Below are 27019 nucleotides of genomic sequence, written 5' to 3'. Positions count from 1 at the left end.
AACTAATTAATATAAGACACACTGTCTTATTTTCGGGGAAACAGGGTAGCAACTCATTAGACGGGGAAGTTCTCAGGCCCCACCCTAACCCAGCTGACTCCAAAATTCCGGGAGTGAGGCCCCACCATCTCTGCCAGATTCTATGGTCAGCGAGCCCTCCAGGCGATTCCAATGGCCGAGATCTAGTGAGGACCGCGGGGCAGTGGGCAAGGACTCTAACCGGCTGCTCTTAACCCCCGGCTCTGCCACCGTACAGTTAAGTGAGTTGGCAGGTTAACCTCAGCAACCCTGAGAGGCAGGTACTATCTGTTTATTTTACAGACGAGGAGCCTGAGGTACACAGACCTCAATAACCCAACCAAACTCACACGGCTGGAAAGTGGCTTAGGACCTGAGCTGGGACTGAGCTATTAATTTCATTTAATTGATGCGCAAAAAGGGGGGGGGGGCGCACTCATTTACTCATTCATCCAATATTTACTTAATATGCACGACTGGGTAATACCCTGCGAGGTGAGGAACGTGGAAACGAATAAAGATCTTCTTCCCCTCCTCCAGAACTTCATGACTTTTCTCTTGGTTCAGAACGAAGCAGTGACAGATGCTGTGTCTGCGCTGGAGGCTGAAATGATTTCCCTGACTCCTCCTTTCAATGGCCACTGACAGGCTCCCCGCCGTCAGCGATTCGGCTCCCGGACCGACGGGCCAGCGCCGCCGGGCCTCTGGGAGCCGCTCCGGCCGCTCCGGGCTCTGCCTGCGGGTGGGCCGGTCCCGGGGGGCTCTGCCTGCGGGAGGGGCCGGTCCCGGTCTCCGGTCCCCATCGCCCCTCCTGCCTCCCTCCGCCCCGGGACCGTCCCCCGAACCTTGGGGAGCCTCCGGGACGGAGGGCACCCGGCAGGATGGCTCCGCGGACAGCTGTCACTGCACCTAGATGCCGGCTTCGGGGACGTCCCCGGAGGACGAGGGGAAGGCCGGCTGCTTCCGGGACTGCGGCGCCGGCGGGGCGGGGCCGGTGCTGGGTCCGAGCCGGCCCCGGAGCCGCACGCGGCCGGCGGGAGGGAGGGAGGGGACCGGCATCCGGGTTGCACCGGCGCTGGCGGAACCTTCCTCCCGCCCGTGGCTTCCCCCCGGGCCCGCTGGCCGCCGGACCGGAGCGGAGGCCTCCCGCAAGCATGGATCCCCCGGGCCCCGAGGCCGAGCCGCGGCCGCCCGGGCTGGAGGCGCCGGGACCCGCCGCCGACCGGCTTTTCCTGGTCAAAGGTGCGGGGTGCGGGCGACGGGGGCGCCCCCCCAGCGCCGCAGGGGCCCCGCCGGGCCCGGCCGGGCCTGCGCTCCGGGGCCCGGGCCGGGGGCGGGGGACAGCTGCTCCGGGCGCACCCCGGCCGCCGCAGTGTCTCCGGGCCCCCAGTCTTTAACTCCTAGAACTCACAGCCTTTCCTTTCATTACAATCACTGGGGTGGTACTGGACAATAGAATTCATATTCTCATATCCATTTCTAATAGTACGCGATCTGTAGATTGCATTATGTGCTCCCCTCCCCGCTTCCCTGGGTAACCGCCATTCTGTTGTCCGTGTGTGAGTTTTCGTTTGTTTGTCTGGTTTGTTCACGGCGCATTCCGTTCTGTGCCCACATCTGAATGGAATCATAAGGTCCTGGGCTCTTCTGCCTGACTTAGGTCACTGAGCACCGGCTCTCAAGGTGGGTTTGTCCCCGCCACGGTCCCCGCGCCCACTCTGCGCTGGGAAATGTCAGAATGGCCTCAGCGGTCATGCGGTCAGCAGGTTTCACACCTCTGCCGTGTACCTGCGGCCACAGCTGCCTGACCATTGTTTCTGGAATTTCAAAAGTGATTTTGAATGTAATGTCATTAGACCTGAAACTTATGTGTCCATCTTTTTAACTTCTGGGTTCTTTCATTCTTTCTTTACTCTCTCCCCCTCCTCCATGCCCTACCCCCAAACTCCTGGCAGGTGGGCTTTTCCTAGGGACTGTCGCTGCTGCCGGAATGCTGGCTGGATTCGTTACAACATTGTCACTGGCTAAAAAGAGAAGCCCTGAATGGTTCAATAAGGTTTGTGACCCTGAAATCCATTCACAGTATTGTTATTGTTCACAAGTAAACAGCAGCTCTTTTGCATGGGAAAAATAAAGAAAATGTCAGTGACCGCTCATAATGCTTTTAGAAGTAAACCTGTGTACACCTCATAGCTTCAAGAGGTGCACCAATTAATCAACATTCTTTTATTCATTTAAAAGGGGTACTTAAATATGTGCTTCCTTCACTTTTTGGCAGAACAAGATTTTGAAAACTCATCCAGTACCTTTTCTATTCACAACATGACTTTAGATCTAAATCTAGGTAATTCACTACCAATTGTGAGCGGCCCCGATGTTTTATGTGTCACTAAGAAAGAAAAAGTTATGTCAATTAAACTCTTGACATAATACCGATTGCAAGAGGCATTTCTATCTCTGAGATGTTAAAATGTTGAAATAAAGTGCATCTTAGCATTGATAGGAAACATTCAGCTGCTTGAACTGAGAGATCATAGGAGCTGTGCACTGCTGCAGCCCTCCTCTCTGGAAAAGGCCTGGCGCACAGTAGGCGCTCAGGAAGTGTTGGTGAATGACTGTGACCTGCTTAAGGAAGAAAACCCCTACTCCAAGGGCAAGACTGACCAGTCACTGTGTGGTCATGTGTAGCTCATTCACCTAGTTGATGAGAGATTCACATTTGCTTATAGTTTCTTGTTCTTATGTGCTGCCCTGTCTCTGCCCTCCCTGGTTTATTTATCTAGTACCTTATTGCTTCAACACATGCAACTTCTGCCCTTTCAAGTGGCAAGCACAGTGTTACCTAGCTAAAGAGATACAAAAATGAAGAAAACATCTGCCCTTTTGGAAGAGAGAGTGAGAGAGAAAGAGGGAAGGAGGGAGGGAGGGAGGGAGGGAGAGAGAGAGAGAGAGAGAGAGAGAGAGAGAGAGAGAGAGGGAAAGAGGAGGGGGGAGAGATTAATCAAATATTCACAACTTGTTTGTTTTAAAAGAACCATGCTACGTAAAAAGTCATAGACCAGTTGAACTCCTTTCCACTTCTGTGCATCTGTAATAACCTAATAACCATACTTAAGTCTTATGAATAGTATAATGCAAGGACCACATTAAAGTGCATCTGGATCTTTTTATGAGCAATTACCTTTTCAATTTATTAAAACAAATGTGGGTTTATGTAGACTTTTAAAAATATATGTATATAATACATATATAATTTCTGTCTTTCCCAGGAAAAGAAGGAATTTTAAGTTTCTGAATTAAAATTTAGGCTATTTTTGAATCACTAATTTATCTATTTTTATGCCAGACTCCACTGTAATAACATTTGGTTAGTGGCACTGCTTCCGGATAAAAATTCAGGCCAGTTAGAACCTGTGCATTTATGTGGGCTCTAGGGAACCATGCTGATATTACAGCAACATGAGAAAGGAGGGAGGTGAGAGCAGATTGTTTTTATCATAGAGAATGGCTAAAGAAAATTTGAAAATTTTGTTGGGTCTAAGCGCATCCACAAAAAGTGTAAATTAGCAAATATTGAATATCTACAGAGTCTAGGCACGTACACATGCCTAGCATAAGCATAATTCCTGTGTGCTGTCAATAATACTCACAATCACAAAATACATGTGTAGAAAAATCTGTATTAAGAAATGGTGTTGAGCAATATCAAGAAAATTATTTTTTAAAAGAAAAGACAAATTAATGGAAATAATTTCCAGGTAGAGGATACGATGTTACAGATTTGCTATTATTTACCAGATTAGCTAATTAGCTTGAAAATTAGCTAATGAAAGTGCCAATGAATGAGCATTTTCTCCACTTGTTTGGGGATAGGATAAAGAAATCTTAACAGAATGTTCTAGGATTTTTCTGGAAGAATTAATAGGCAAAAGCAGCAATGGACTTTTTGGAAAAAGTAATGAGTATGATGTACTTTCTGAGTACATGGGCATTATTGTATTATTTAATATTTTTATTCTATAATTAAATCTGTGTGATTCTGGCATAAAAATAGATAATAAATTAGTGGTACAAAAATAGCTTAGAAATAATCCTCTCTCTCTAAGAGATTCTCTTATAAGTTGGGAGGAGAAGGATTAATCAACAGAGTGGGGCAGTTGCTAAGGTTTGAGGAAGTAAACTCCCTGAGTCATCAGCTTCCATCAAAACCAAAATAGATACCAGATGAACTTAAAAGTGGTGAAAAGAGACAATTTAAAAATAAAGCTAACAGAAAAGAGAAATGACTGTAACATTAGGAAGAAGAAGTTTTAGTAGGCCTCAAAGCATCAGAATGCATCTTTGAACAAAAACAAAAATACAAGGAATGAAAAGTAAACCAAACTGGGGAAATAGAATAGCACATAGGATGGGTATAAGGGCTGAAGAACATTAATATATAAAGAGAACATACAAATAAGAAAGCTTTGTGGGCAAATAAAGTGAATAACTTGGGGAAATGTTCGTTCTCATGGACATCGGAATGTAAGTTATAGTTTCATATAAATTTTTAAAAAATTTCTTTTGGGGTATTTTTGTGAGTGTATGCTTTTTTTTAACATTAATTTCGGACACTCCCCAAATATTTATTCTTTGTGGACTGTTGATTTTGACCCCAGCCTCCCTGTCCTCACTGCAGGGAAGCGTGGCCAGCGCTGCGCTGCCGGAGAGCGGGTCTTCGCTGGCCCTGCGAGCCCTGGGCTGGGGCTCCCTGTGTGCGTGGTGCGGGGTCGGTGTGATCAGCTTCGCCGTCTGGAAAGCTTTGGGAGTTCACAGTGTAAGTAGCCACAGTCCCTAACTGCTGTCTGGAATGTTTATTGTACGTCCTGCAGTCCACATCTTCCCAATTCACAAATTTGTAGTTTGTCCACTGTCTTAGGAAGTGAAGAAATAGAAGGTGATTAAATTCTTACTAATGATGAGGCAACTTCTCATTACTAGTAAATGATGTAAGTAATTTAAATATCTGAGGGTGGTGAGACTTCAAATGTAATTAAGTAATGACTAACCCATAGCAAATGTTCATTCTATATAAATTGGTACTAGCTGTTTGTTCAGTGAAATTATTTAACTTGGAACAACTTTCTATGCTGTTTGACATCCTTATATATAAATATTCTCCTAAAATAGTTAAAACATTGTAAAATTATTTCAATTATTAATGCACTTACATATTATGGGAGAAAATCTGAAAAACCTCTGTTTATATACTGTGTGTGTATTTAGACTCCAAGCTGTGAAGCTATATATTCAGAGCGATTGTCTTACTCAACTACCAGGAAGTTCTGTGGACCACGCTGTCCGAGACAGACGGGAATGAGAGTGGTGTGGGGCAGGTGGCCGCAGTGGAGTTGATGCAAATAGGTTCTGGATATATTTCAAAGGAAGAGTCAACATGGATTTGTTATGGATTGAGTGAGAAAGGTGAGAGAAAAAGTGAAGTCAAGGATGTCGCCAAAGTTTTTGGCCTGAGGAACTGGAAGATGGATAGGGATCAGTGTGACAGGAGCAGATGCTGTTGGGGGGTAAGTGAGGAGCTCAGTCTGGGACTTGTCAATGTGAGATGTGATAGCCAAGTAGAAAGTCAAGTAAGCAGTTAGACAAAAAGACTAGAATTCAGGGGAGAGGTGCAAGGTGAAACAGAAATGTGAGACTCATCAATCTCAAATAGGAATCTTAAATGGGTGGTATTTAAAGCTCCAAGACCAGATGACCTCACTGCGGCAGTGAGTGTGGAGAGGTCCCCGGAAGGAACTCTTGGGCAGGCCACGGCGTAGAGGTTGGGGAATGAGGAAAGGAGCAAATGAGATTTCCCCAGCGAAGAGGAAGGAAAACCAGAGAATGGTGGCTTGGATGCGGAGTGAAGAACACTTTTCAAGCTGGGGATAAGTCACATGGTAGTTCACTCAGTTAGCATATGGCAGTCATTGATGAGTAAAGTCTGAGTGGGGTGGATCCAAAAGAGCATGGAGGAGAGATTGGAGGCAGAACATATGAGCAAGTCGAGTTTTGCTGTAAAGGGAAAGAAAGTGAGGTCATGGGAGGGGAGAACTGCTGGCGTAATATGTAGTAGTAGTAATAGTACTGGCATTGAGTTTTTCACTTTTGGCTTAATAATAACTAAACATGGGCATTATTGTATTTTTCACTCAAAATATACCAGTAGACAAAGAGATGTTGCTTTTCTCCTTATTTGACTAACCTTTATTTTTAAGGTAACTGTGCTGGCAAACTTTCATAGACCAACAAAATTGGTTATTTAAATTAGATTATGTGCTTGAGAACTTGGGCTTTATGGGCTAGACTGTGCTATTTTAGTGTCTAGAATGAGAACTTCTTTGTCGTATGGGACTGATAAGAGAATTATTGCCTAAATTAAATATTTTGGGGAGAAATACTTATTTCTAATTGGCACTATTGAATCTAAGGGTACTTGGAATCCTTTTATATTGCATCTTAATGTCTTTAGCTAAAAAGAGTCTGTGAGGACACACCCTCCCTCCATGCTGGTCATTGGGCATAGCCGTTTGCTTTTTACTACTGAAAAGTCTCACAGAAAAGTGAACCACTGGTACTTTGTCAAGGATACATCTTTTGAAAGCAGCAGTGCATATTGATTAGTTCATTCGGAAGACCTTTGTGGGCCTACCCTGAGCCAGGCTCTGTGCTAAGACAGGGCTCCCCAATAGACTGATTATGGACAGCTTAGGCCAGTGGTCGGCAAATTGCGGCTCGAGAGCCACATGCAGCTCAAGAGCTGCTGTTTGCCACTCTGTTGACTAATGAGTTTGCCGGCCACTGGCTTAGGCTTTAAAACTTTCTACACCAATTCTTATCAGATGGCTCTGCTCTGAGGCTGGTGGAGCCTAGGGGTGCATTTAGAGAGTTTTCATGAGAACTGTGAGGCTGCTCACATAAAGTCCGCTGATGAACTTTTCCACTATTTACTGTCTCTTATTGGGAAATACCATCTTTCTATGACCAGGGAAAACAGGCCATGCGCTCAGTAAGTAACTGAGATGATTGCTTTAGATCAGAGTCCAATTCCAGTGTCAAATACTTGTTGGTAGCTGCCTTCAGCTGTATTAAATCTCTACTACAAACTCCATTTTTAGAAAAGGGGTGCCATCTAATGGCTGACCCAGAGCAGCTTACATTCCCTATTTAAGTCACAGCTACATCTGCTGGCCTGAAAGGGAACATGAAAATGCTTAAAGTGAAGCCCTATAGCATCTTAGAAATCTTTTGGGTTTAGTTTTTTGTTTATTCATCACTTCATATAGAATATGTATAACATACCAAATATTAATACAAACTTGTATTTTACACAGTGATCTATCATTTTATCAGAGGTTCCAAAAAGGAGAGCTAGTGGAAGCTACTTTGTCAGCAGACCAAAGCAGATAAGTGCACCCAGACTTAAAGATGGGATCCTCTCTCCACCCCACTGACCAGCCATGGGCCATGGTGCAACCAGACTGCTCAGTATGGGTTCAGCAATTACTTTGAATTATAGTATTTTATTATCTGACTAGTGGGGTCCCTCCGCCTGGCCTGAGAGATCAGTCTGAAACCAGTTCTCCAACATCCCTTGGGGGGTCTCAGATTGCAAGAGGGCACAGGCCAGGCAGAGGGACCCCACTGGTGCATGATCGGGGTGGGGGAGGAACATGGGAGGGCTCCAGGGTGTGTCTGGCCCCATCTTGCTCAGTCTCAATCAGCTGAACCCCAACAGCAAGCTCACCTACCAGTCGGAGCTTCTGCCCCTGATGGTCAGTGCACCTCATAGCAACTCTCCAACAGGGCTGAGGTGACTGGTGGACTGTCTGCCCTCTGGTGGTCAGTGCATGTCATAGTGAGCAGTTGAGCAGCCTTTGCATATCATTAACATATTATACTTTGATTGGTTGAATGGATGACCAGACACTTAGCATATTAGGCTTTTATCATATAGGATTATGATTGAGGCAGCAGTGATTTTATCATAGTAACTTAATTGTGAAAAGAATGGAACACTGATTATGGGTTCATAGTCCTAGGAGACTGGCATGTTGAGGCTCTGTGATAGGTTGTTTTACCAGGACAGACATACTGAGCTTAGAGAATAGTTGAATCAGTGCTCTTTAGCTAGTCAATAGGACCCTTAGTGATACCAATTGGTAATCCCCCAGTTATCAAAAGAAAAAGCTATGCCACCTACCGTTAACTTGCTTGTTACTTAAGAACAAAGATTTGTTAGCTGTTTTACCTTTTATTATAGTAGGTATTAATACTTGAAAGGAATAGTTGAGCTACTTATAATTAGACTGTCTTATCTTTTTTTCTTCCTTAGAAGGAAGAAAGACAGGTATACAAACAACTCCCAATTGATACGATTGGAAGCTTTATGACTTCCGTGGACCCATGTTTTAAATTTGTTGAAGTGAGGTTATAGCCTCCAAGTACTAGTCAGAATCACTCATTGCTAGCGTTTACTGTGGTTTCTGTATAATTTATTTATGATAATCTGTGGTTAGAATTTACAAGTAATTTATAGTTTTTATCCTCAAAACAGTAATAAAACTATGAATGAAAATGTTCTTAGTTATTGGGAAATGCTTTAAATTGTCCAGAGATTTAAATTTGAAAATTAACTTATAAACAAAAAGGAGCTTTTTGGTTTGTTTACCCTTCTACCATGGGATAAAAGGTATTTGTCTTTATATATTTTTATATATATGTATGTAGACATATATATGTATTTATTTTTATAGAAAAATACATTTGGACCTACCTTAAAATAAAAATGGCTTATTTTTTGGTAAAAATACGTATTCAATATTAAAAAAAAAAAAAAAAAAGAATTAATGTAGAAAAGTACAGGAAAGGAAACGATAATCAGAAACTCACTGAGTTGCAATAATCTGTTATAGTAGAAACATCATTTCAGACCTTCTTCTCTAGGCACATTCACATAATCGTAGCTAAGTGTTGCTTTACTGCAGGGGTCCTCAAACTTTTTAAAGTGGGGGCCAAATCACGGTCCCTCAGAGAGCTGGAGGGCCGGACTATATGAACTACTAATTCCTACTGTAACACCTCGGCTGCGCTCACTGCCCAAAAAACCTGGCGGGCCGGATCAGACTCCTCTGCGGGCTGCATGTGGCCCGCAGGCTGTAGTTTGAAGACCCCTGCTTTACTGTAATGCTCTGGAACCTTTTTTCACTGAATAGTCATAGGAACTCTCTGCACAGTTGAGTATATAAATCTCCATCACTTTTAATGGCTACACGATACCATATTATAATTTATTTAATCAGTCTGTTGCCAACAGTAGTTAGATTGTAATTTTTCACTATTAAACACCATAGTGAACCTCTATAGGCATATATCTCTTTTGTATTTTTCTTGGTCAAGAAATTTGTCTAAAGACAGAAGTTGCTATTGTTGAATCAAAGTGCATGGTAAGAATGTTTTTGATACAATTGAGAAGATATGAACAGTGCATAGAAGTCTCCTGGCCCCCTTGCCACTGGTGGCGTCTATGACTCTGAAATGTTTTCCAGTCTGATATCATCTTTCTTGCTTGACTGCCTCCCTCCGAAGGCTCTGCCGCTGTAAAGGCTTCATGGACATGGTCTGTGACTGGGGCCCTTGCCCACTCGCCAGCCCAGACTTGCCCCCTCATCTGCCAAGACAGATGGCTTCTTTCTCAAAAGCCCAGGCCTCTTATTCTTTAAAAAACAAAGAGTAAAACAATTTCTCTAAAAAATTATTTAACTTTCCCATTCTAAGAAAGATCCTTTAAGACAAGTAACACAAGACCTTTCCTCTAGGACAGTAGTTGATGCTTGCCAATAAAATTTATTTTCTCCAGCGCTCTTAGTAGCTGCTCCTAGGCATACTTGTTATGTTAATATTTAGGCTCACTAACTAATTACTTTATGACTAACGTGAGGATTTTGCTAGTGATAGTCAAAACTCTTTCTTGTGACTTTGCTAATTTCAGTTTTACCAACATTCTGATGTATCTCCTGTTAAATACATTTATTCTTACATTATTTCAAATGAAGCAGCATTGTATAATAGAATGAATACTAGAACCCCACATGTAAAATCAAACTATGGAGAAGCTTAAAAGTGCAGCTTCTAAGATATCTGAAGAGGAAATGGACTTCATGCTGTATACTTTTCATCAGTTTAGGTCAAAGACCAAAAGCTAACCTGAGTCTCCTGCAGCTTGTTCCGGGGCAGCCACTCCTGAGTCATCAGCAAAATCTGAGAAGCAGCCGGAACATTTCCCTCCGTCCCTGCCTAATCTCATTTCCGTGCTTCCGAAGATCTGACCGGCTCCTGCCCCCAGGAAGCAAGCTTCCATTTCTTATTCCCATTACCAGACGTCAGCGGCCCAGCCTTGCTTCCTCCCCCTAATAGTCCTTCCTGGAGGCCCAGACACAGGCATCATGATCTGGCCGTGATGGCTCAGCTGTCAAGCTCTCGGCCTCAGACAGCTTAAGCGCTGAGGAGTTTTCCGTTAATGGGAAGAGGCACTGCACGTCAGTTAACTTCAGGGCCGAGTGACAAGAACACCTGGGCGCCCCTGCTTCCTGTCCCTGCGCTCTGATGGGCTTGGCGTCCCGGTGGGGAGTGCTCCCAGGAGCAGTCTGGTGACGCAGACCGCATCACGGGGACTTTTGCTCCGTTTAAAAGGAGACAATGACCAATGCACATTTTTTTCTGCGGGGCAGGGGAGACACCAGCTGTTTTGGCCTGTTGCCAACATAGCTCTTTAAAAACCCACCGGTTTCCTTTATAAGTAAAATAGGGCCCCAGGCATTTGATAGAGTGAGAATGTGCCACAATTACTAAGAGAGAAGCTCCGCTATGAAAGCCTTCCCGTCCCAAGGCCTGACACAATCAGGCTCAATCACTTCCAGAATGTTCCCAGCCTGGTCCCCATGAGGAAGGCAGCCTCCTTCCCAGTGGGGTTTTCTCTTTGTCCCTATTGCTCACACTGAGCAGGCCAATGGGATACAGGTCTCCAACTAAAGCGTCCTGAATGCCTGCAGCCTCTGCCTTACCCTCAAGCTTTGTTTAAAAGGTACCTGGTATTGGCTAGTTACTTTCGAATATCTAAAACTATGAAAAAGATCATGTATGTTGATATACTTCCATATTGTTATTCATTTACCCTGTATCAGAAAATGGAGGTGTTCTCTCAGATTGAATTTTCCTGGCTGAAATATTTCTAAATTTGAGAAGACATTTTTTAAATGTGCTGTATGTCTTCCCACAGGGAAATTTGCGCTGAACATGTGTCATGCGGACTCAGTTGTATCAGCTATTGTTTGCTTCTTGTGCTCACAGGTTCTGAGTGTTTATAGTTTATCTTTTGGTAAGTTTTCACGATCCTGTTGGCTCCTGTTTTTCACTTCCCAGTATCGCGTTTGCTTCTGAAGTGCTGCCGCTTCCCTTTGCACCCAGTGTGCTGGGAGCCCCGCTGATTCCTGATTTCTCTTTCATGGTCCCATACACGCTGTTGGTTTTGTCCACGTGTAGACAACTGCCCTCCCCTGCCCAGACTCCTGAGCTCTGGACTCTGATGCTCCGGTGTCCTCCCAGCATCACATGTGTTCCCACCGAACTGTCCTTTCCTCCCGCCTCTCCCGGTCACACTCAGCGCATGGCGGCATCATCCACCGCTGCCTAGAGAGCACGCGGATTCTCCTCGTGGCCACACTCTCCCCAGTCGTGTCTGACTGGGCACCACGCCTTGCTACTCCCCTACCCACAGCCATGATGAGAGCAGCTTCCTGCCCATGGCTATCCCACCAATCTCTGTGCGCCCTGCCTCCGCCTGCCTCTCTGCGGGCCTCTCCGCCCGCTGCGCTTCCGTTCCCCCACGCCCCCCGCATCTGCACCGCTCACCGCTGTTCATGTCCCCGCCGGCAAAGGTCCACATGGCTGCCTCCCCTGCCCCCAAGAGGTAGACGCTGGGCACCGCCTGGACATGTTTTTGGCTGTCAGAACTGCAGGGGTGCTACTGGCATCTAGTGGACAGAGGCTAAACAGCCTGCAGGACAGGCCACGCGAATGGCCTGTCCCCATGGCCGCAGTTGGGTTGGGAGCCTGTCACACTCAGTCCTAGCCGTGCTGAGGGCCATGTCCTCCCCCCGGAGCACTCCTCCCCGCTGCCCACTCCGTTCTCTGCCTAGAAGTCTCAGGCAGAGACTTTACAGCATGGAGCTAAGCTGGTTGAGCATTTCGGAGTCCATAAAGGTAACTTCAGTCTCTACCTCAAATTGAAAGTAACAACGATATTCTTCATGTCACTTGTTTTAGATGAATAAAGCTGTTGTTACCGAGGACTACAGCACTACTGTTACTTACTCCACTGGCAGGAAATAAATAGGGTAATAAAATACCTAAGCAGTTAAACCCTGTAGGTAAAGTTTCTCAGTTTTTAGATAGGATTTGGAATGTTTACACACATACTAATGAATTTTAATTTCTCATGTTTAATGATTAATACAAGGGGTTTTGCACTGCACCAAAATTATGTGTAAGATGATATCTTTAAAGAGCAAAAATGAGATTTGGGGAATTATTAGAGCTTGCCTCTTCATGTTATACTATTTGAATACCATAAAGAGAACATCGACCCCAGTGGTGCTTTCATATCTGACAGTTTGCTTTTATTCTGTTCAGGAGACAAAGCTTTGTGGCCCTGCTATTGTCCCTCCCTGTGTTCTCAGTGCTGCTGCCAAGGAAAATACTGTCAGTGCTGGGATTTGTAAAGAGCCTACACAAAGATTACATGGTATCTATGAGCAGTAGAATTACAGCTCTCTAATTTGTTTGAAAACTACAATTTACATTTTATGACTTTCAAGTCACAAAGAATTTTACAATTGTTTATATAATGCCCTACTTACATGCTGATGAGTTTATAAGCTATTTTAGATTAGCTTGTAATATTAATTAACACTGCTCTCATTACTTTTTTTTTTTTTTTTTTTGCAAATCGAGAGTTTTGTGCATAGATTGTTTTTTAAAGCTTTCCAAAGAACAAAACATTTTAAGTAACTCTAAAGGTTAAAAATATTCTCTCTGCCATAGCATTTCCTTGTTCCTAGCACTCTGGACATTCTTTTCTCTTAATTTTTTTGTATGTTCAAACTTGGTAAAGGTAGGTGTTGGCTTTGAGAATAGTTAAGAAATCTTTAGCTCATCAATAGCTTCATTTGAAATTTGTGCATCAACCTTGCTAAGAAACCCCAAATAGACACCTGTATGTTTAACCTGCTCCTTTCTTCAATGTCTTTCCATCTCTCTCTCACCTTTTAGTCTCTGGCCTCATGTTACTCAGTTTTCTAGTTATTCACTTATTCTTTCCTACCACATTGTTTCTGAGCTCCTGTGCATGGCCCGAGCTCTGTTCTAGAGGACAGGGATATGCTGGTACAAAAAGGTGATCCCTTTTGGATTACACTTAACTGTGTGTGATAAATCCTATCACACAGAGAGATACAAAGTGCTTTGGTGGTACAGGATTTTAAAAAGTCAGTTCTGCTTGGTCATTGTAGAAAAGTTAGGAGAAGATGAAATATAGACAATCTGTAACTTAGAGTAGTTTGACTTCATGGTGGTGCTAAAGTGATAACGCATTCAGTAGAAACTGTACTTCAGATTGTGAACTTTATCCTTTTCCGGGCGAGGGCTATTCAGTACAACACTCGCCCGTGATGCTGAACAGTGGCAGTGAGATGGCTTTGCCCAGCTGGAACTAATGGATGTGTTTCAGCACGTTTTTGGTGGCTACCGCCCACTTATATTTTCAACATATAATAGATTTATCAGGGCATACCCCCATCGTAAGTCGAGGAGTATCTGTATTTGAACGGGACTCCTCGATAGAAAAAGAGCAGGGGAGATGGGGGTGAGTGTCAGGGTGGAAGGAACAGAATGACTTAATTGTGGTCATTCTTGGTCCAGAGACTTGATAGTCATCTTTATCTCTTGCTTAATTCCTCTTAAGTGGTGTAACCCAAAATACTGTGGCATAGTCCTTCCATCAGCTGTAATATTGTACTGCATTTTGAATAGACCATTTGAGTTAAGTTTTTCATTCAAAAGGAATAATGAGCCACCTCAGACAGAAGGTCATTAGGGTAGGGAGCTTGCCTGGTTATATTTGGCTTCCCACGTCTTTGAGTAGACCTAACTTTGCTGCGGAGGTCATGTACATTTCCTCAGTTCTTTCCTTCTTATCTCAAGACTTATTGTACATAAAAAACTGCTTGGTTTGAGGTATTTTATCTTGGAGAGCGTTCGTTTTTCCTCAAAATTGATTTAGTTATGGTTAAGGGGGAACACTGAAGAGGCAGCTCTCATAGAGATTGTATTTCCAAAGAGGTTCACGTTCGACAAAGAAAATTACTGTAGAAAGAAGCCATCTAGCTAAGAGTCTTTATGTCCTTGAATTTCATCCTCAAGAACACTTATCTTAGAAAATGATTTGGCTGGTCAAAGGCGTCATTATAGGAAGAAGGTGGGAACAGGCGTTAGGTTAAAACATTTCAAGTTATAGCTGGAATCAAAGAAACGATAGCTATCAGAAGTTGGTCTTTTAAAAGGATCACTCTAAAATACTGGCCACCATTAAGTCAAGATCAGTTAACAATTTTCCAGTTTTTAATTTGACAAATGGTTGCTATAAAAATAACCACCAGTGTGGAGAGAAATCACATATGTGGCGCTCTTACCGTTTCTGGGTCCCAGAGCTTATTGTGATTGAACCACTTACACAGGCTCTGCGCCCTGCCCAGGTGCCAGGAGGTCACACTAACGGGTCTGCAGGAACTCTGCCAATTGCCACACTGTTCCCTCCCCTCACCACTTCTTTGCTTATTTCCCCTCTCTTCTTGGGCTACATTTCAGTGGCAGGAAGAATGGGAATAGCTTTGTACATCCTATATAAAATACTCATTTTGCCAAGGCTTGGTATTCTAAAACAAATCTTTTTGTTTGCTGACTGAGAGGGAGCTCGCTGCGTGTACCAAGAGCCCCGTTAGGAGAGAGGAAAGGAGAGCTTTACGCGGTCAGAATTCTGTTATTAATAAGTGGGAAGTACCATTATTTTTATTTGGACTTTTTGTAGTTTATTGGGTTCATTAGGATTTATATTTCATCAGATGTAAAGCTTTTATGTCCTGAGAAACATAAAAGGAAGTTCATGGAATAACCAGAGGAATGCAGCGGAGGGTAAGACACGCTGGGCCCTGTTGTACTAGCAGAGAGAGTTGACCCTTGGACAGTGCAGGTGTGGACTGTGGGGGTTAACTGAGGAAAACCCTTCTAGTGGGCACAGTTCAAACCACTGTTCCAGGGTCAACCGTATTTTATTTTACTGCTTTAATCAGTGATCTTTGTGCATGGGTTAAAATTTGCCACTTTAAGGACATTTATGGTATATTTTCATTCTAGTAGAGGCTATGTACTTGAGAAATAGTTTTTAATCAGGACTCTCCATCACAAACTTCCCTTTGGCACAAAAAAGCAACAGCTTCTCCCTGTGAGTTTTGGACCAGCGCATGGTGGTCCCCTTACCCTGGTTGTCCTGTGACTTCCCCACGGTGGTGGATCAGGGTCGTGACTGACATGAAGACAATGGAATCCTTCCCAGAAGGTTCTCAGACTGGCTGTGACCTGGAACAGGATCCCCACTTCTGCGGATGCCAGAAATGGTGCAGGGGACCCCAGGAGACACTGCATAGGCCTTCCTCCTCACAGTTCAGAAAATGTAACCTTGTTTCCATCTCTGCTGAAGGGAAGCATTTTTACTTGGCGTGCATACTGAAAATACAACGTCTGAGTTGGCCAATTGGACACACTAAATATTGAAGAGAATTGTCGTTTGTAAAACTTGAATTCAAGAAGAAGTATTTTGTGGAAACCATGGTGAGGTCTTGCAAGCTGGGGCCCCAACCTTGAGGAGGCGTCAACTAGCCACAGCCTCGCGCAGGCGCAGTACCCCGCCAGGGTTTGTCTAACGGCCCACGGCCTCGCGCAGGCGCAGTAACACGCCAGAGATTGTCTAACGGCCCACGGCCTCGCGCAGGCGCAGTACCCCGCCAGGGATTGTCTAACGGCCCACGGCCTCGCGCAGGCGCAGTAGCAGGCTGAGGCGGCGGCCAGGGTCACAAGCCCTTCCTTCGTCAAACCTTCCCGCCGCCTCCCCGCACCTTCTCCCTGCGCTCCTGAGGGAATGGCCACGGGCTGGGCCGGCCGGGCCGGCCGGAGAGCGGGCGCTGCGGGAGCGCGCTTCCTGGGCCTGGGGGCGCCGGGGCCCCGCCCGCCCGCTGGCGTCCCCCTCCGGGGTCCGAGCTCCGTGACCCCCGTGTCTGGGATGGCGACCGTCAGGGGGGAGCTGATGAAGAACTTGACTTCCACGGAGCACATCCCTACCAATAAGATCTCCATCGTGGGAGCCGGCTCGGTGGGCATGGCCTGCGCTGTGGGCATCCTGCTGCGGGGCCTGAGCGACCAGCTGGTGCTGGTGGACGTGGCCGAGGACCGGCTGAGGGGCGAGACGATGGACCTCCAGCACGGCACCCCCTTCGCGAAGATGCCGCACATCGTGGCCAGCAAGGACTACCGCGTCACCGAGAACTCCAGCCTGGTGGTGGTCACGGCGGGGGTGCGCCAGGAGAAGGGCGAGACGCGCCTCAACCTGGTGCAGCGGAACGTGGCCATCTTCAAGCTGATGATCGCCGACATCATGGCCTACAGCCCCAAGTGCAAGCTGATCGTCGTCTCCAACCCGGTGGACATCCTCACCTACGTGACCTGGAAGCTGAGCGGCCTGTCCAAGGGCCAGGTCATCGGCAGCGGCTGCAACCTGGACACGGCCCGCTTCCGCTTCCTCATCGGCCAGAAGCTGGGCATCCACCCCGACAGCTGCCACGGCTGGGTGCTGGGCGAGCACGGCGACTCGAGCGTGCCCGTGTGGAGCGGCGTCAACGTGGCGGGCGTGCTGCTCAGGGACCTGAACCCCGACCTCGCCACCGACCGGGACCCCGAGCGCTGGAAGCACGTGCACAAGGACGTGATCGCCAGCGCCTACCAGATCATCAAGATGAAGGGCTACACCTCCTGGGCCATCGGCCTGTCCGTGGCCGACCTCGCGGAGAGCATCCTGAAGAACCTGCGGCGGGTGCACCCGGTGTCCACCATCATCAAGGGCCTCTACGGCATCAAGGAGGAGGTGGCCCTCAGCGTGCCCTGCGTCCTGGGCGGGAACGGGGTCACCGACCTCATAAAGGTCCGGCTGACCCCCGAGGAGGAGGCTCAGCTGAAGAAGAGTGCGGAGACACTCTGGGGGATTCAGAAGACCCTCAAGGTGTGACGCTGTGCGAACTGCCGCTCCGAAGTTCCCGGAGAAGAGACCGTTATTGTGGGGTGTGTGTGTCAGATATGTTAATGAACTTGGATTCCTGAAAGTTGGAAAGAGGAAAGGGGCAGAGCGACTGATTCCCCCATTTATGTAACCCCCCAGATCTGTTAAAATTTAACACCCAGGTTTTGTGTAGTTAGGGTTCCTAAGTGACTGCATCAAAGATGTGTTCTTTTCCTACCACTAATATAGCAATACTTACTTAAATTTATATGTAGTTGCCACTTGGTCCAAAAGAATGTGGGGTGTAGGTGTTTATTGTGTTGTAGAAATTTATTATTTTCATTAAATACATGATAATTCTTTCATTCTGACTAGCTTATGTATTATTTTTTACATACTATTTTTTAAGTTATAACTCTACAGTGAAAAATAAACATACAAAAGTACTTTTTGTAATGGAGCCATCTGCTGCCTTCATTCCCCTCTGACAGTCTATCTGCAGGGCCTTTAAAAGGACATCATGGAATAGTCCTGTGTGTGTGTGTGTGTGTGTGTGTGTGTGGTGTGAGTGCTGTGCCAGTGAAGTAGGATCATGAGGTTAAACTATGAAAATAATAGTGATCAGGTTGGTAGCTGTTACGAAGTGTTTAACGCAGTAAAACAAAGCTTTTAGGAAGAGGCTTGACACTCAGAGGTGGTACAATTACTGTCATTTATTTGGCAGAGAAACATTCTAAAATTTTGCAGCTACTAAAAATAAAGCTTGACAGATCATTTCAGAATTACCTCTGAGAACCTGACCTGTTAGCACCTTAAATCAAGGTGCAGGCTATAAATTGTTCTTATTGGGCTGAGTCTAGCGGCAGCGTGGCCCTGGCCCTCACATTCTCCAGGGTCGTGCCTGTCGCTCAGTTTCCTTACATTAACGGAAGGCCTTTGCTTTGGAATTGTGCCCTATTGTCAATCGCTGTCATGAAAATTGGCCATTTCAGTGAGTACTTCAGGGGTTGTATATCTCAAAAAGTTACACTTTTCATTTTTATTCCTAAATCAATGGACTTTACTACAGATTTTAGACTTTATACATGTGATACAGTGAGCATTTAGGAGAAAGTAAAGGGGCTTGTCTGACCTTTACCTAAATGATAGCACTATAACTTAGAAAATAGAAAGTTGAGATTTTTGTATTCATGTTAGCTTTCCTAATGCAATTGGATAGTAAATAAATGATATGGTATATCTTAGGACCCATGTGAATATCAGCAGGCCTAAGCAAAAGTGAAGAGTACCAGCATCTGTCTCTAAACTGAACCAGTTCTCCTCGGTTGAATTTAATCATGTAGATATAGGACAGTGATCTGCTCCGCAAGATGACTCTACCATCCGAGTTCCCTTACTATTTCATTGACAACAGTTGGTTCGAAGGTTGTGGGTTATTGTTAAGCTGATTATCATTGACAACATCTAGAAGTGTTCTGATTCCCTAGGAAGCAATCCTATATAATAAAAACCTAACATGCTAAGTGTCCGGTCGGCTGTTCAATCAATCAAAGCATAATATGCTAATGATATGGTAAGGCTGCTCAACTGCCCGCTATGACGTACACTGACCACGAGGGGGCATACGCTCTGACTGGTAGGTTAGCTTGCTGCTGGGGTCCAGTCAATTAGGACTGAGACAGGCCAGACATGCCCTGGAGCTCTCCCTTGGTCCCTCCCCGGCTGGCCAACCTCCCACATCCCTCCCCGGCCCAGATCATGCACTGGTGGGGTCCGTTGGCCTGGCCCGCTCACAGTCTGGGACTCCTTGGGGGGTGTTGGAGAGCTGGTTTCATTCCTATCTCACAGGCTAGGCCAAGGGACCCCACTGGTGCATAAATTCATGCCCCGGGCCTCTAGTATCATAATGGGACTGATTGATGTACTGAGCATCCTGAAGGTGGGCAGAGTGCGGGTTCATTTGTTCCAGATAGTTATAAGAGTTCTTTAAGCTCAACTGCACAGTTCCTTCCCTCCTTGGTCCAGGCCTTGTTTTAGCTAAAGTTAATGTCCTATTGAATAGCATCAGAGCATGTCTTGTGTCTTTTTTATAATTCTCTTCATCGTTAATGTCAGGATATGTTGGGTTATGCTGCACTAAAAAACAGTCTCCAAGTGTGCAGCTTGAAGGTTTACTTCTGTCTCATGTAACATCCACTGTGGGTTTACACGACTCTAGGGAAGCTGTCCTTCATACGCTGGCCGAGTATCTGAGGTGGCCCAATCTGGCAGCACAGGTTTGCATGCTTGCTGCGGAAAGGGAAGAGAGGCCGGAGAATCAAACACCTGTAGTTAAATGCTTCATCCCGCAAGTGACACACGTGTCTATTGCATTTCACCTGCCAGAACTGGTCACATGGTTACCTAACTTCACAAAGGTAGAGAAATCTAACCCCTCTGTATCCATGAGTAAATGAGTAAGGCTCTTGGTGAACATGGGTGATAATCTGCATGCCATCCCATATAAAATGGTCACCAGTACACGAGGCACCTATGTATAGTCATCTCTAGTGAAGTTCATAGTAGAGGCTATAGTACTGTGTCTTCCCAGGTCACAGGACCAGAGTGACTGACTGTCAAGAAAGAGCTCTGGACGTCAGTCAGGCATGTCACCAATATGGGTTGACCTCTCTGGTCCCTGGTTTCTCCATGTAAACTGACAGTCCTCATTGCTGCCCCATAGGATTGTAAAGGCTACATAATCACCTTATTCTCGGTACGGTGCCTGCCTCGTAGGTGATCCCAGATGACAGACATTATTATTCTTATTAGGGTAACATTTATAGTCTTATTCTGTTTTAGTTTATGAAGAGGCTGGATTTCCAAGGTCTTCAAAATTACCATTGCTGCTGTAATTATTGACATGCCCGAAGGCTCTGATCGTATAAATCTTTCATCATTCTAACGCAGCACTGAGGCCGACCTGCAAACAAGCTGGTCAATGGCAAAGGCACTTTACTACTTGGAACTTTTAATCCCATTAACTATCTATTTATTAGAATCGATAATGTAAGGATTTTGTGAAATTAATTAAATCAGGGACATATCCTGAAGCTTTCTTTTATTGTTGACATTATTACAGATGTCCACCATCTCCCTGACTTTGCCCACCTCCACCCAGCCCCGCCACCTGGCCGTCACCACCTTGTTGTCTGTGTCCATGGGCTGTGCATATATTATGTTCGTTGTCTCCTTTCTTTAGCTCCTTTATCCAGTTCCTCCTCCCTCTTCCCTCTGACCTCTGTCACACCGTTGCATGTATCTATGGCTCTGTTTCTCTTTTGTTCATCAGTTTATTTGTTCATGGTATTTCTCTTTCTCTGACTGGCTTATTTGTATCCTGAAGCTTTTAGGTAATTTCTCAGCATACCACATTTTTTTTAATTTTATTTTTTTAATATTTTTATTGATTTTAAAGAGGAAATGAGAGGAAGAGAGAGAGAGAGAAACATCAATGATGAGAGAGAATTAATGATTGGCTGCCTCCTGCATGCCCTCTACTGGGGATCGAGCCCGAAACACCCGTAGTTAAATGTGCCCTTGACCCGAATTGAACCCAGGACCCTTCAGTCCGCAGGCCAACACTCTATCCACTGAGCCAAACCAGCTAGGGCAGCATACCACATTTTAGACTGAAAGTTTTCACATTGGTTTTCCCCACCAGGACATTCATGGTAAACATACAGCACAGCCATGTCCACTCCTGGCCCTTCCGGAAGCTACTGGAATGTGAGTGCGAGTGACATTATTAGAGATGTAGTCTTGATTCTGTTCTAATGTCTAAAGAGTCTATTGTATCCAGTCTTCAGAACGTCCAGATTAGTGACAGATTACCAGTTGTCATGACACTCCATTTGAGAACTGCTGCCTCGGACATTGTGCTTTCTGACAATGGTAGAGCCCGGCGCAAACACTGGGCCTGAGAGGGCCCTGGGAGCAGCAGGCTCAGTGCCCAGGGAGTGCCGTCGTCCGCGGCGAGCACTGGACTCTGCAGTGCGAGGCAGCCGTGCTCAAAGGAGCCCTCTGAGCCAGAGCCACAGAAATTCTCCCTGCTCAGGGAGCAGATCCCGAGTTTAGAGTAAAACTGAGCTGAGGATGGAGACACCAGTTCCCAGCATGCCCCATCTTCCCCAAGCTTTTGGGGTATAGAGTAGGGATAGTTCTATGGTAATGGCTGTGATTGTGATCATGGAATTCAGTACAGTGATAACCAAGTTTGTAAAAATGCACCCACGCCCAAACTGTTTTAAGCACACTCTTAATGCAGCAGAGTGTTCTGCAGGGCTGTGATAAGGCCTACACCTCCTCTGAACGGTGTATCAGAAAGGGATCTAGGTGGAAAAGCTGAAGGTTTCCATTTACTGTGCATGCAATATAACTCATATAAGCCTTAGAGCCTTCTATGGGGGCCCATTGTTGAACGCAGCTGCGGCCCTGTTTGTAATGAGAGGTGGACTCCGGGTTTCCATTTCTGCCGCCGCAAAATCAAAGGAGAGGGCTGAATGGTGTCCTTCTCCCACGTGCCTCTTTCCTTCACCCCGCTCCGAAGCCTGTCCCCAGCGGGCTATTTCTGAAACATGGTTCCTTCTAGTGGCTCAGTTACTCACGTAGGACCCTGGGTACACATGAATAATGCGACACTTGAGAAAAGAAAGAAAAAATCGGGCCAGGAGCAGAAAATGGGAATAGAACCATGCTGAGTGAGGGCAGCCACCCAGCATCCCCCTTCTCAGCCACTGGCCTGCCCCAGATCACCGAGAAGGTGGAGCGGTAGCTGATTCTGTGCCTGTGCTGGCTGCCCGACACTCCATTAGAAAACTCTCATACCAGGCCTCGTTGTAACAAATGTGCAACCAGAAAAGTGAAAGGAAAGAATCAGGCAGCACACTGCAAACCAGAGAGCGGGCTGTCTTCACCTGAGAGAGGCCGGCGCGCATCCCCCCTGCAGGGGCATGTGGGTTTGTGGGCCGCCTGGGCATGAGGCCCCCATGCCCTCCAAGATGAGAGCGGGGTCCCCTGGGATGTGACAGCCAAACACCCTGCCTTCCAGGCCTCCCAGGGTGCAGTCCTGCCCGATAAGAGCCTCTCGCGAGGATCATCACAGAGGAATGAGAGCTGCACGGAGGGGTGCGGCATCCCATGGTGTCTTCAAGATTGGTGTCTCGGACCCAACACTGACACGGCTGCCACGGACTGCTATAATGGACAGCTTTGTGTATCTTCTGGTGCAGTGGTCAGCAAACTCATTAGTCAACAGGGCCAAATATCAACGGGACAACGATTGACATTTCTTTTGAGAGTCCAATTTTTTAAACTTAAACTTCTTCTAACGCCACTTCTTCAACATGGACTCGCCCAGGCCGTGATATTCTGTGGAAGAGCCACTCAAGGGCCAAAGAGCCAAAGTTTGCCGACCACAGTTCTGGTGTTCAATACTTAAACCAAAATGACATATAACTATAAAATACTTTTAATAAACACACCATAATGTTTATATCCATATGAGCTTTGTTCTTGGAACATGGCACATGTGTTCTGATGGTGCTGTAACGGCAGTCGCTAATTATATTGAGCACTTAAGTGTTCGGCGCTGTGCTTGTTGTATTATCTCACTCACTCCTCACAACCCTGGAAGCAGCAGCTACCGCCATCCACACACCCGGAGACGGCTGCTCAGCTCAGCAGCTCTCCCAGGCGGTGGCGTGGGCTTGCACAGAAGGCTGTCAGCCTGTGGGCTCACAGGGTGCCAGGCATTGACAGGGCCCACACAAGACACACACCCCGAGTTTGGAAGCAAAGTGAGGAGTCAGGTTCCCATGGAATAAGTAAGCATCACCTTACAAAGAAGTTAGTTGGCCCCCAAGATAACAAGGAAGTGAGTGCAGGGTGCTGAGCCCCGGGCGCCTCGCACACCCCTCGGGGAGGTCTGCAGCCGTGGCTACAGGGGGTGGCGATGGAATATCCCGACAGCGGGACCATGCAGCTACAAAGGAAGGAACCAGAAGCATGTAGCTGGTGCTCTGCAATGTAAAACGTACCCAGCTCCCTTAAACGAGTGTCTCCCGCCCTGAGGGTGGGGGGCCCTGTAGGTGAGCCAGGTGCCCCAGGTTGACCCTGGAATTTAGACCTTCCGCTTCCCCGCTCCCGCTCCCGGATTCCCAATCAGCCCCCGGTAACCCCGCCTGGATCTTCCCGCACGGGCGCACACAAACACCCAGCTCCCGACCCATTCCGTCTGCTCCCTGAGTCTCTTCTCTCCACTCCTCTCTGGCTCTAAAATTCTTCCAACTGGGACCGACTGAGTGTTTTCATGGACTCAGGTGGACAATGCTGGCTCTCGGCTGCTCTTTCCGGTGAAAGCCAGCATACACCTTCCTCCTGGGGCCCCTGTCAGGCAGTGGGCAGTGGGAGCTGGTGCTGCCCAGAGTCAGGAGTTTTATGTTATTAAAGGCCCAAAAGGTTTGTGTTATTGAAGGCCCAAAAGGTTTGTGTTATTGAAGGCCCAAAAGGTTTACACTTAGGAGAACAGGTGTCCCTCCTTGTCTCCGGAAGCGCTGGGTGGCTTCTTACCTTTCCTTGGTCTTCAGCGCTCGGTGCCTCGAGCAGCCAAGTTCCCTCCCGCCGACAGCTGCGGCTCTTCCCTGCCGTTAACCTCTGACGATGAACTTCTTCCTTTCAGATGAAGGACTTCCGGAGCAAAATGCAGTCGATATTCCCAGCAATCCCCAAGAACGCCCAGCCTGCCGTGGAGTGGGAGGAAGCTCTGAAGTCCAAATGAGAGGAGCGCGGCGGGGACCCCAGCGGCTGTCAGAGCACGGCTTCAGGCGCGGCGGCCCCTCGAGGGCTCGCTGGCGCTCCTCGGGGAGAGCCGAGCGGCCCGGCCCGCGGGGCCACGCCGGTGTCCAGGTCCGAGTTCGCTGCAGACTCCACGCGGCCGCTGGTGCTCACGTGTATCGTGTTGGGCGGGGGTGGGGGGGTGGGAGGATAAATTTTCCCCAAAGTTGGGAGACGGTTTAAAATGGTGATGTGGATGCCTTCCCTGTATGGAGGAGATCCCGGGAAGAACTCTGGGTGTGACTGTAACAGTTGAAGGCAAGGTCTGTACCTGAAGAGTTTGTAACAGCCGGAGATGGAGAAGGCTGATGACAGATCCGTACAGAGCGGTACCGCCGTGTCCCTCATCGCGTGGGTCTCAGCAGTCTCTCCTGTCCGCCCTGGCTGTTGGGACCTGACACTCGCTCCTGCCGCAGACCCCGCAGTGACAGCGGGAGGCCCTGAGCCCGGGCAGCTAGGCGCTGCCCCGGAGCCGGTCTGACCCCCGGCTCCCGATGTGCCCGCCTCACCTGCACCCTGTAATGCTCACGCTGAGCAAGAAGCCAGCAGCAGATGGGAGAACGTGAAAAGGCACAGCTGTGCTCAAATAAGGGCGCGGGCATCATGGGTAGTAAACATGGTATTTTGAGAAATTGGTTCCGGGTTCCTAAACATTAACTGACAGTTTGTAGTTTTGTCTCGGTTGTCAATGTAAAAATTGCCCAGTTATCACCTATCTTAACAACTATTTTTAACCAGGAAGTTAACTGAGTGGTAAGCCTCAGTATTAGTTATTTAGTACTGCCTTGCTGATGAAACTGGCAAATTCTTATATACACACCGAACCCTTTTCTGTCTTCCACCAGCTCTTACAGAAAACAGAATAATGTCTCATTGCAATTATTTTTTACTGGAGATTTAAAAATTTTAAAGAAAAAGGATATGTCAGTGTTTCTGGAAAAATAATATCTGGTTGAATATCAATTGTCCAGTTTCTTTATCATTGCTTAGGCTTTAATTGGCAATCAGGTTTAATAAAGTATATTTGAAATTAATCTGTCATAATGAAATCTTTTAGTCCTAAGGAAAATTTTTAAGTGAAATGTCAAATGTATAACATTACGTTTTCCTCTGGGCCACGGTACTCTGTTAAAAGTGCTGCATTATTAATGATCCATCTGTAACCTGTTAGGAACTCAGACTAAACAGAGGATTGTGCGGTGGATCGGGGTACATGGAGCAGCAAACACTCTTCACCGTCTTTCATTTTTGACCACATCTCAGCTAAGGAAAGGCTTCTGGCTGCTGCTTCACAACCTCCTGGGAAGTTCCCGAGTGGAATCTGAGACCAGCCCTTTCTCGGGGCAGGGAGAGAGCCAAGAGAGAGGCCGCCTCGGAGGGCAGGAGGCAGGCTCACTGAGCGGAGAACCTCCTTCGAGGCTGTTGGGCTGCCACAGGCTGAGCGTTTCCCACCGTGTCCTCCAGAGGCCCTGGGTGGGCTGTCACGTCCCTGTCTCAGGCTGCGTCCTTCAGGAGCTCCCGGGAGCAGGAGGGCAGGCAGAGCGCACATCCCAGGGACGGGGAAGGCAGGGAGCCTCACTGCCGGGTCCCGCTCTCCGGCCGATCAGCAGCCATGTCCTCTCCACGGCCTCCCTCAACACGAGCAGAAGCGAAGGAAGGGGAGAAAGGCTGGAGCCTAACTGAACAGGCTCTGCCTCTATTCTTAGTCTGAGTCCGACGCCACCCACCTAGGTTCCCTAATGGAATAGGAGCTCCCTACCACTGCTTACAGCTAGAATCTAGGTTTTTATCTTTCTTAGGTGGAGAGTAGTTATTGATTTTTTAAAAGCCTTCACCGAGGGAGAGAAAAGGAGGATTTCTAGCTTGTCTGGGATGATGAAAGGGAAAAGCATTACCAATGCTGATTCTATTTAATAGGGTCCTGCCTTGTAAGCTCCGTTAGGGTAGAGACTCCACGCAGGGCCTTGGAAACGTGGGACAGCGCCCACTGCTGGCCGGATGGCAGCCCAGCCCTGGAGGGCCCAGGGTTGTGGGGTGCACTCTGTCCCCAAGGGCTGGCACGCGGGAGGCCCGGGGAATGAATGTCTGAAAACCTCTCGTGTGGCCTGCCTACTGTTTACAAAACCCCTTACACACACACACACACACACACACACACACAGATATCGTGGTTCCTGGGGGATGGTGGGAATCAATGATCGTGAGTGACCTGCTGAGGGAGGTTTGACGGGATCAGAGTCCCTGGCATTGGCACCAAGCTCAGGCTCTGTTGCATTTTAAAAGCCAAGATGAAGTAACCCGGGTGAGATGGAAAAGGAAACAGCCAGCGAGACTCCTGTGGCATTTTCCTGCACTCCGGCTCAGATATCGGAAGATGGAGTCATTTGTCTGCTCCTTTGTACCAGAGGCATATTGTTAAATCGGTTAATGGAAAGGAAAAATGTTCCACAGATAATGTTATTCTTTATGTGAAGGACCATCTGTGTATTGAGTTCTGAATGTTCCTGGCTACGGGAGAGGCAGTGTTATGGAATTTCAAGTTTGCCTCTGCTGTCTTTATCTCGGGCGGAGTATGACAAACATAATCACATTTATCTCCCGGAGCATAAAGAGTTTTAATCACCCTATTAACCGGGATGACATTTTTCACAGACTTAAAAAGGAATGGAACAGACATTATCTCCCCATAAGCAATCCATTTCATGGGGGCTG

The 27019-nt window shown here is 46.9% G+C and overlaps 2 protein-coding genes across 4 annotated transcripts; both read left to right on the top strand.

The window, feature by feature from the left end:
* The first annotated feature begins 1105 nt into the window (after positions 1-1105).
* Positions 1106-25337, top strand: TMEM242 (transmembrane protein 242). Its single transcript, XM_084889732.1, has 4 exons — positions 1106-1260; positions 1974-2074; positions 4697-4834; positions 24153-25337. Exons 1-4 carry the CDS (start codon positions 1173-1175, stop codon positions 24249-24251), a joined length of 426 nt encoding a protein of 141 aa, XP_084745858.1. The 5' UTR covers positions 1106-1172; the 3' UTR covers positions 24252-25337.
* Positions 4697-18027, top strand: LOC311625448 (L-lactate dehydrogenase A-like 6A). Of its 3 annotated transcripts, XM_084889731.1 has the most exons (3): positions 4697-4834; positions 15866-16078; positions 16174-18027. In XM_084889731.1, exon 3 carries the CDS (start codon positions 16304-16306, stop codon positions 17441-17443), a length of 1140 nt encoding a protein of 379 aa, XP_084745857.1. In that variant the 5' UTR covers positions 4697-4834; positions 15866-16078; positions 16174-16303; the 3' UTR covers positions 17444-18027. The 3 variants fall into 3 exon arrangements, with proteins under 3 accessions (XP_084745857.1, XP_084745855.1, XP_084745856.1); XM_084889729.1 differs by having other exon boundaries at positions 15866-18027; XM_084889730.1 differs by lacking the exon at positions 4697-4834 and adding an exon at positions 9277-11431 and having other exon boundaries at positions 15866-18027.
* Positions 25338-27019: the final 1682 nt, after the last annotated feature.

The sequence above is a fragment of the Pipistrellus hanaki genome (assembly GCF_964339955.1).
Source record: "Pipistrellus hanaki genome assembly, chromosome: 7".
Classification (NCBI taxonomy): Eukaryota; Metazoa; Chordata; class Mammalia; order Chiroptera; family Vespertilionidae; genus Pipistrellus; species Pipistrellus hanaki.
The sequence above is the reverse complement of the archived record's forward strand: the minus strand, read 5'-3'. Positions and strand labels throughout refer to the sequence as shown.

What these genes read in the sequence shown, in the direction of transcription:
- TMEM242 (XM_084889732.1), top strand. Translation starts at nt 1,173, where the DNA reads ATGGATCCCCCGGGCCCCGAGGCCGAGCCGCGGCCGCCCGGGCTGGAG. An exon ending in CCGGCTTTTCCTGGTCAAAG is followed by an intron (nt 1,261 to 1,973) that starts GTGCGGGGTGCG and finishes AACTCCTGGCAG; the next exon opens with GTGGGCTTTTCCTAGGGACT. An exon ending in AAGCTTTGGGAGTTCACAGT is followed by an intron (nt 4,835 to 24,152) that starts GTAAGTAGCCAC and finishes TCTTCCTTTCAG; the next exon opens with ATGAAGGACTTCCGGAGCAA.
- LOC311625448 (XM_084889731.1), top strand. Translation starts at nt 16,304, where the DNA reads ATGGCCACGGGCTGGGCCGGCCGGGCCGGCCGGAGAGCGGGCGCTGCG.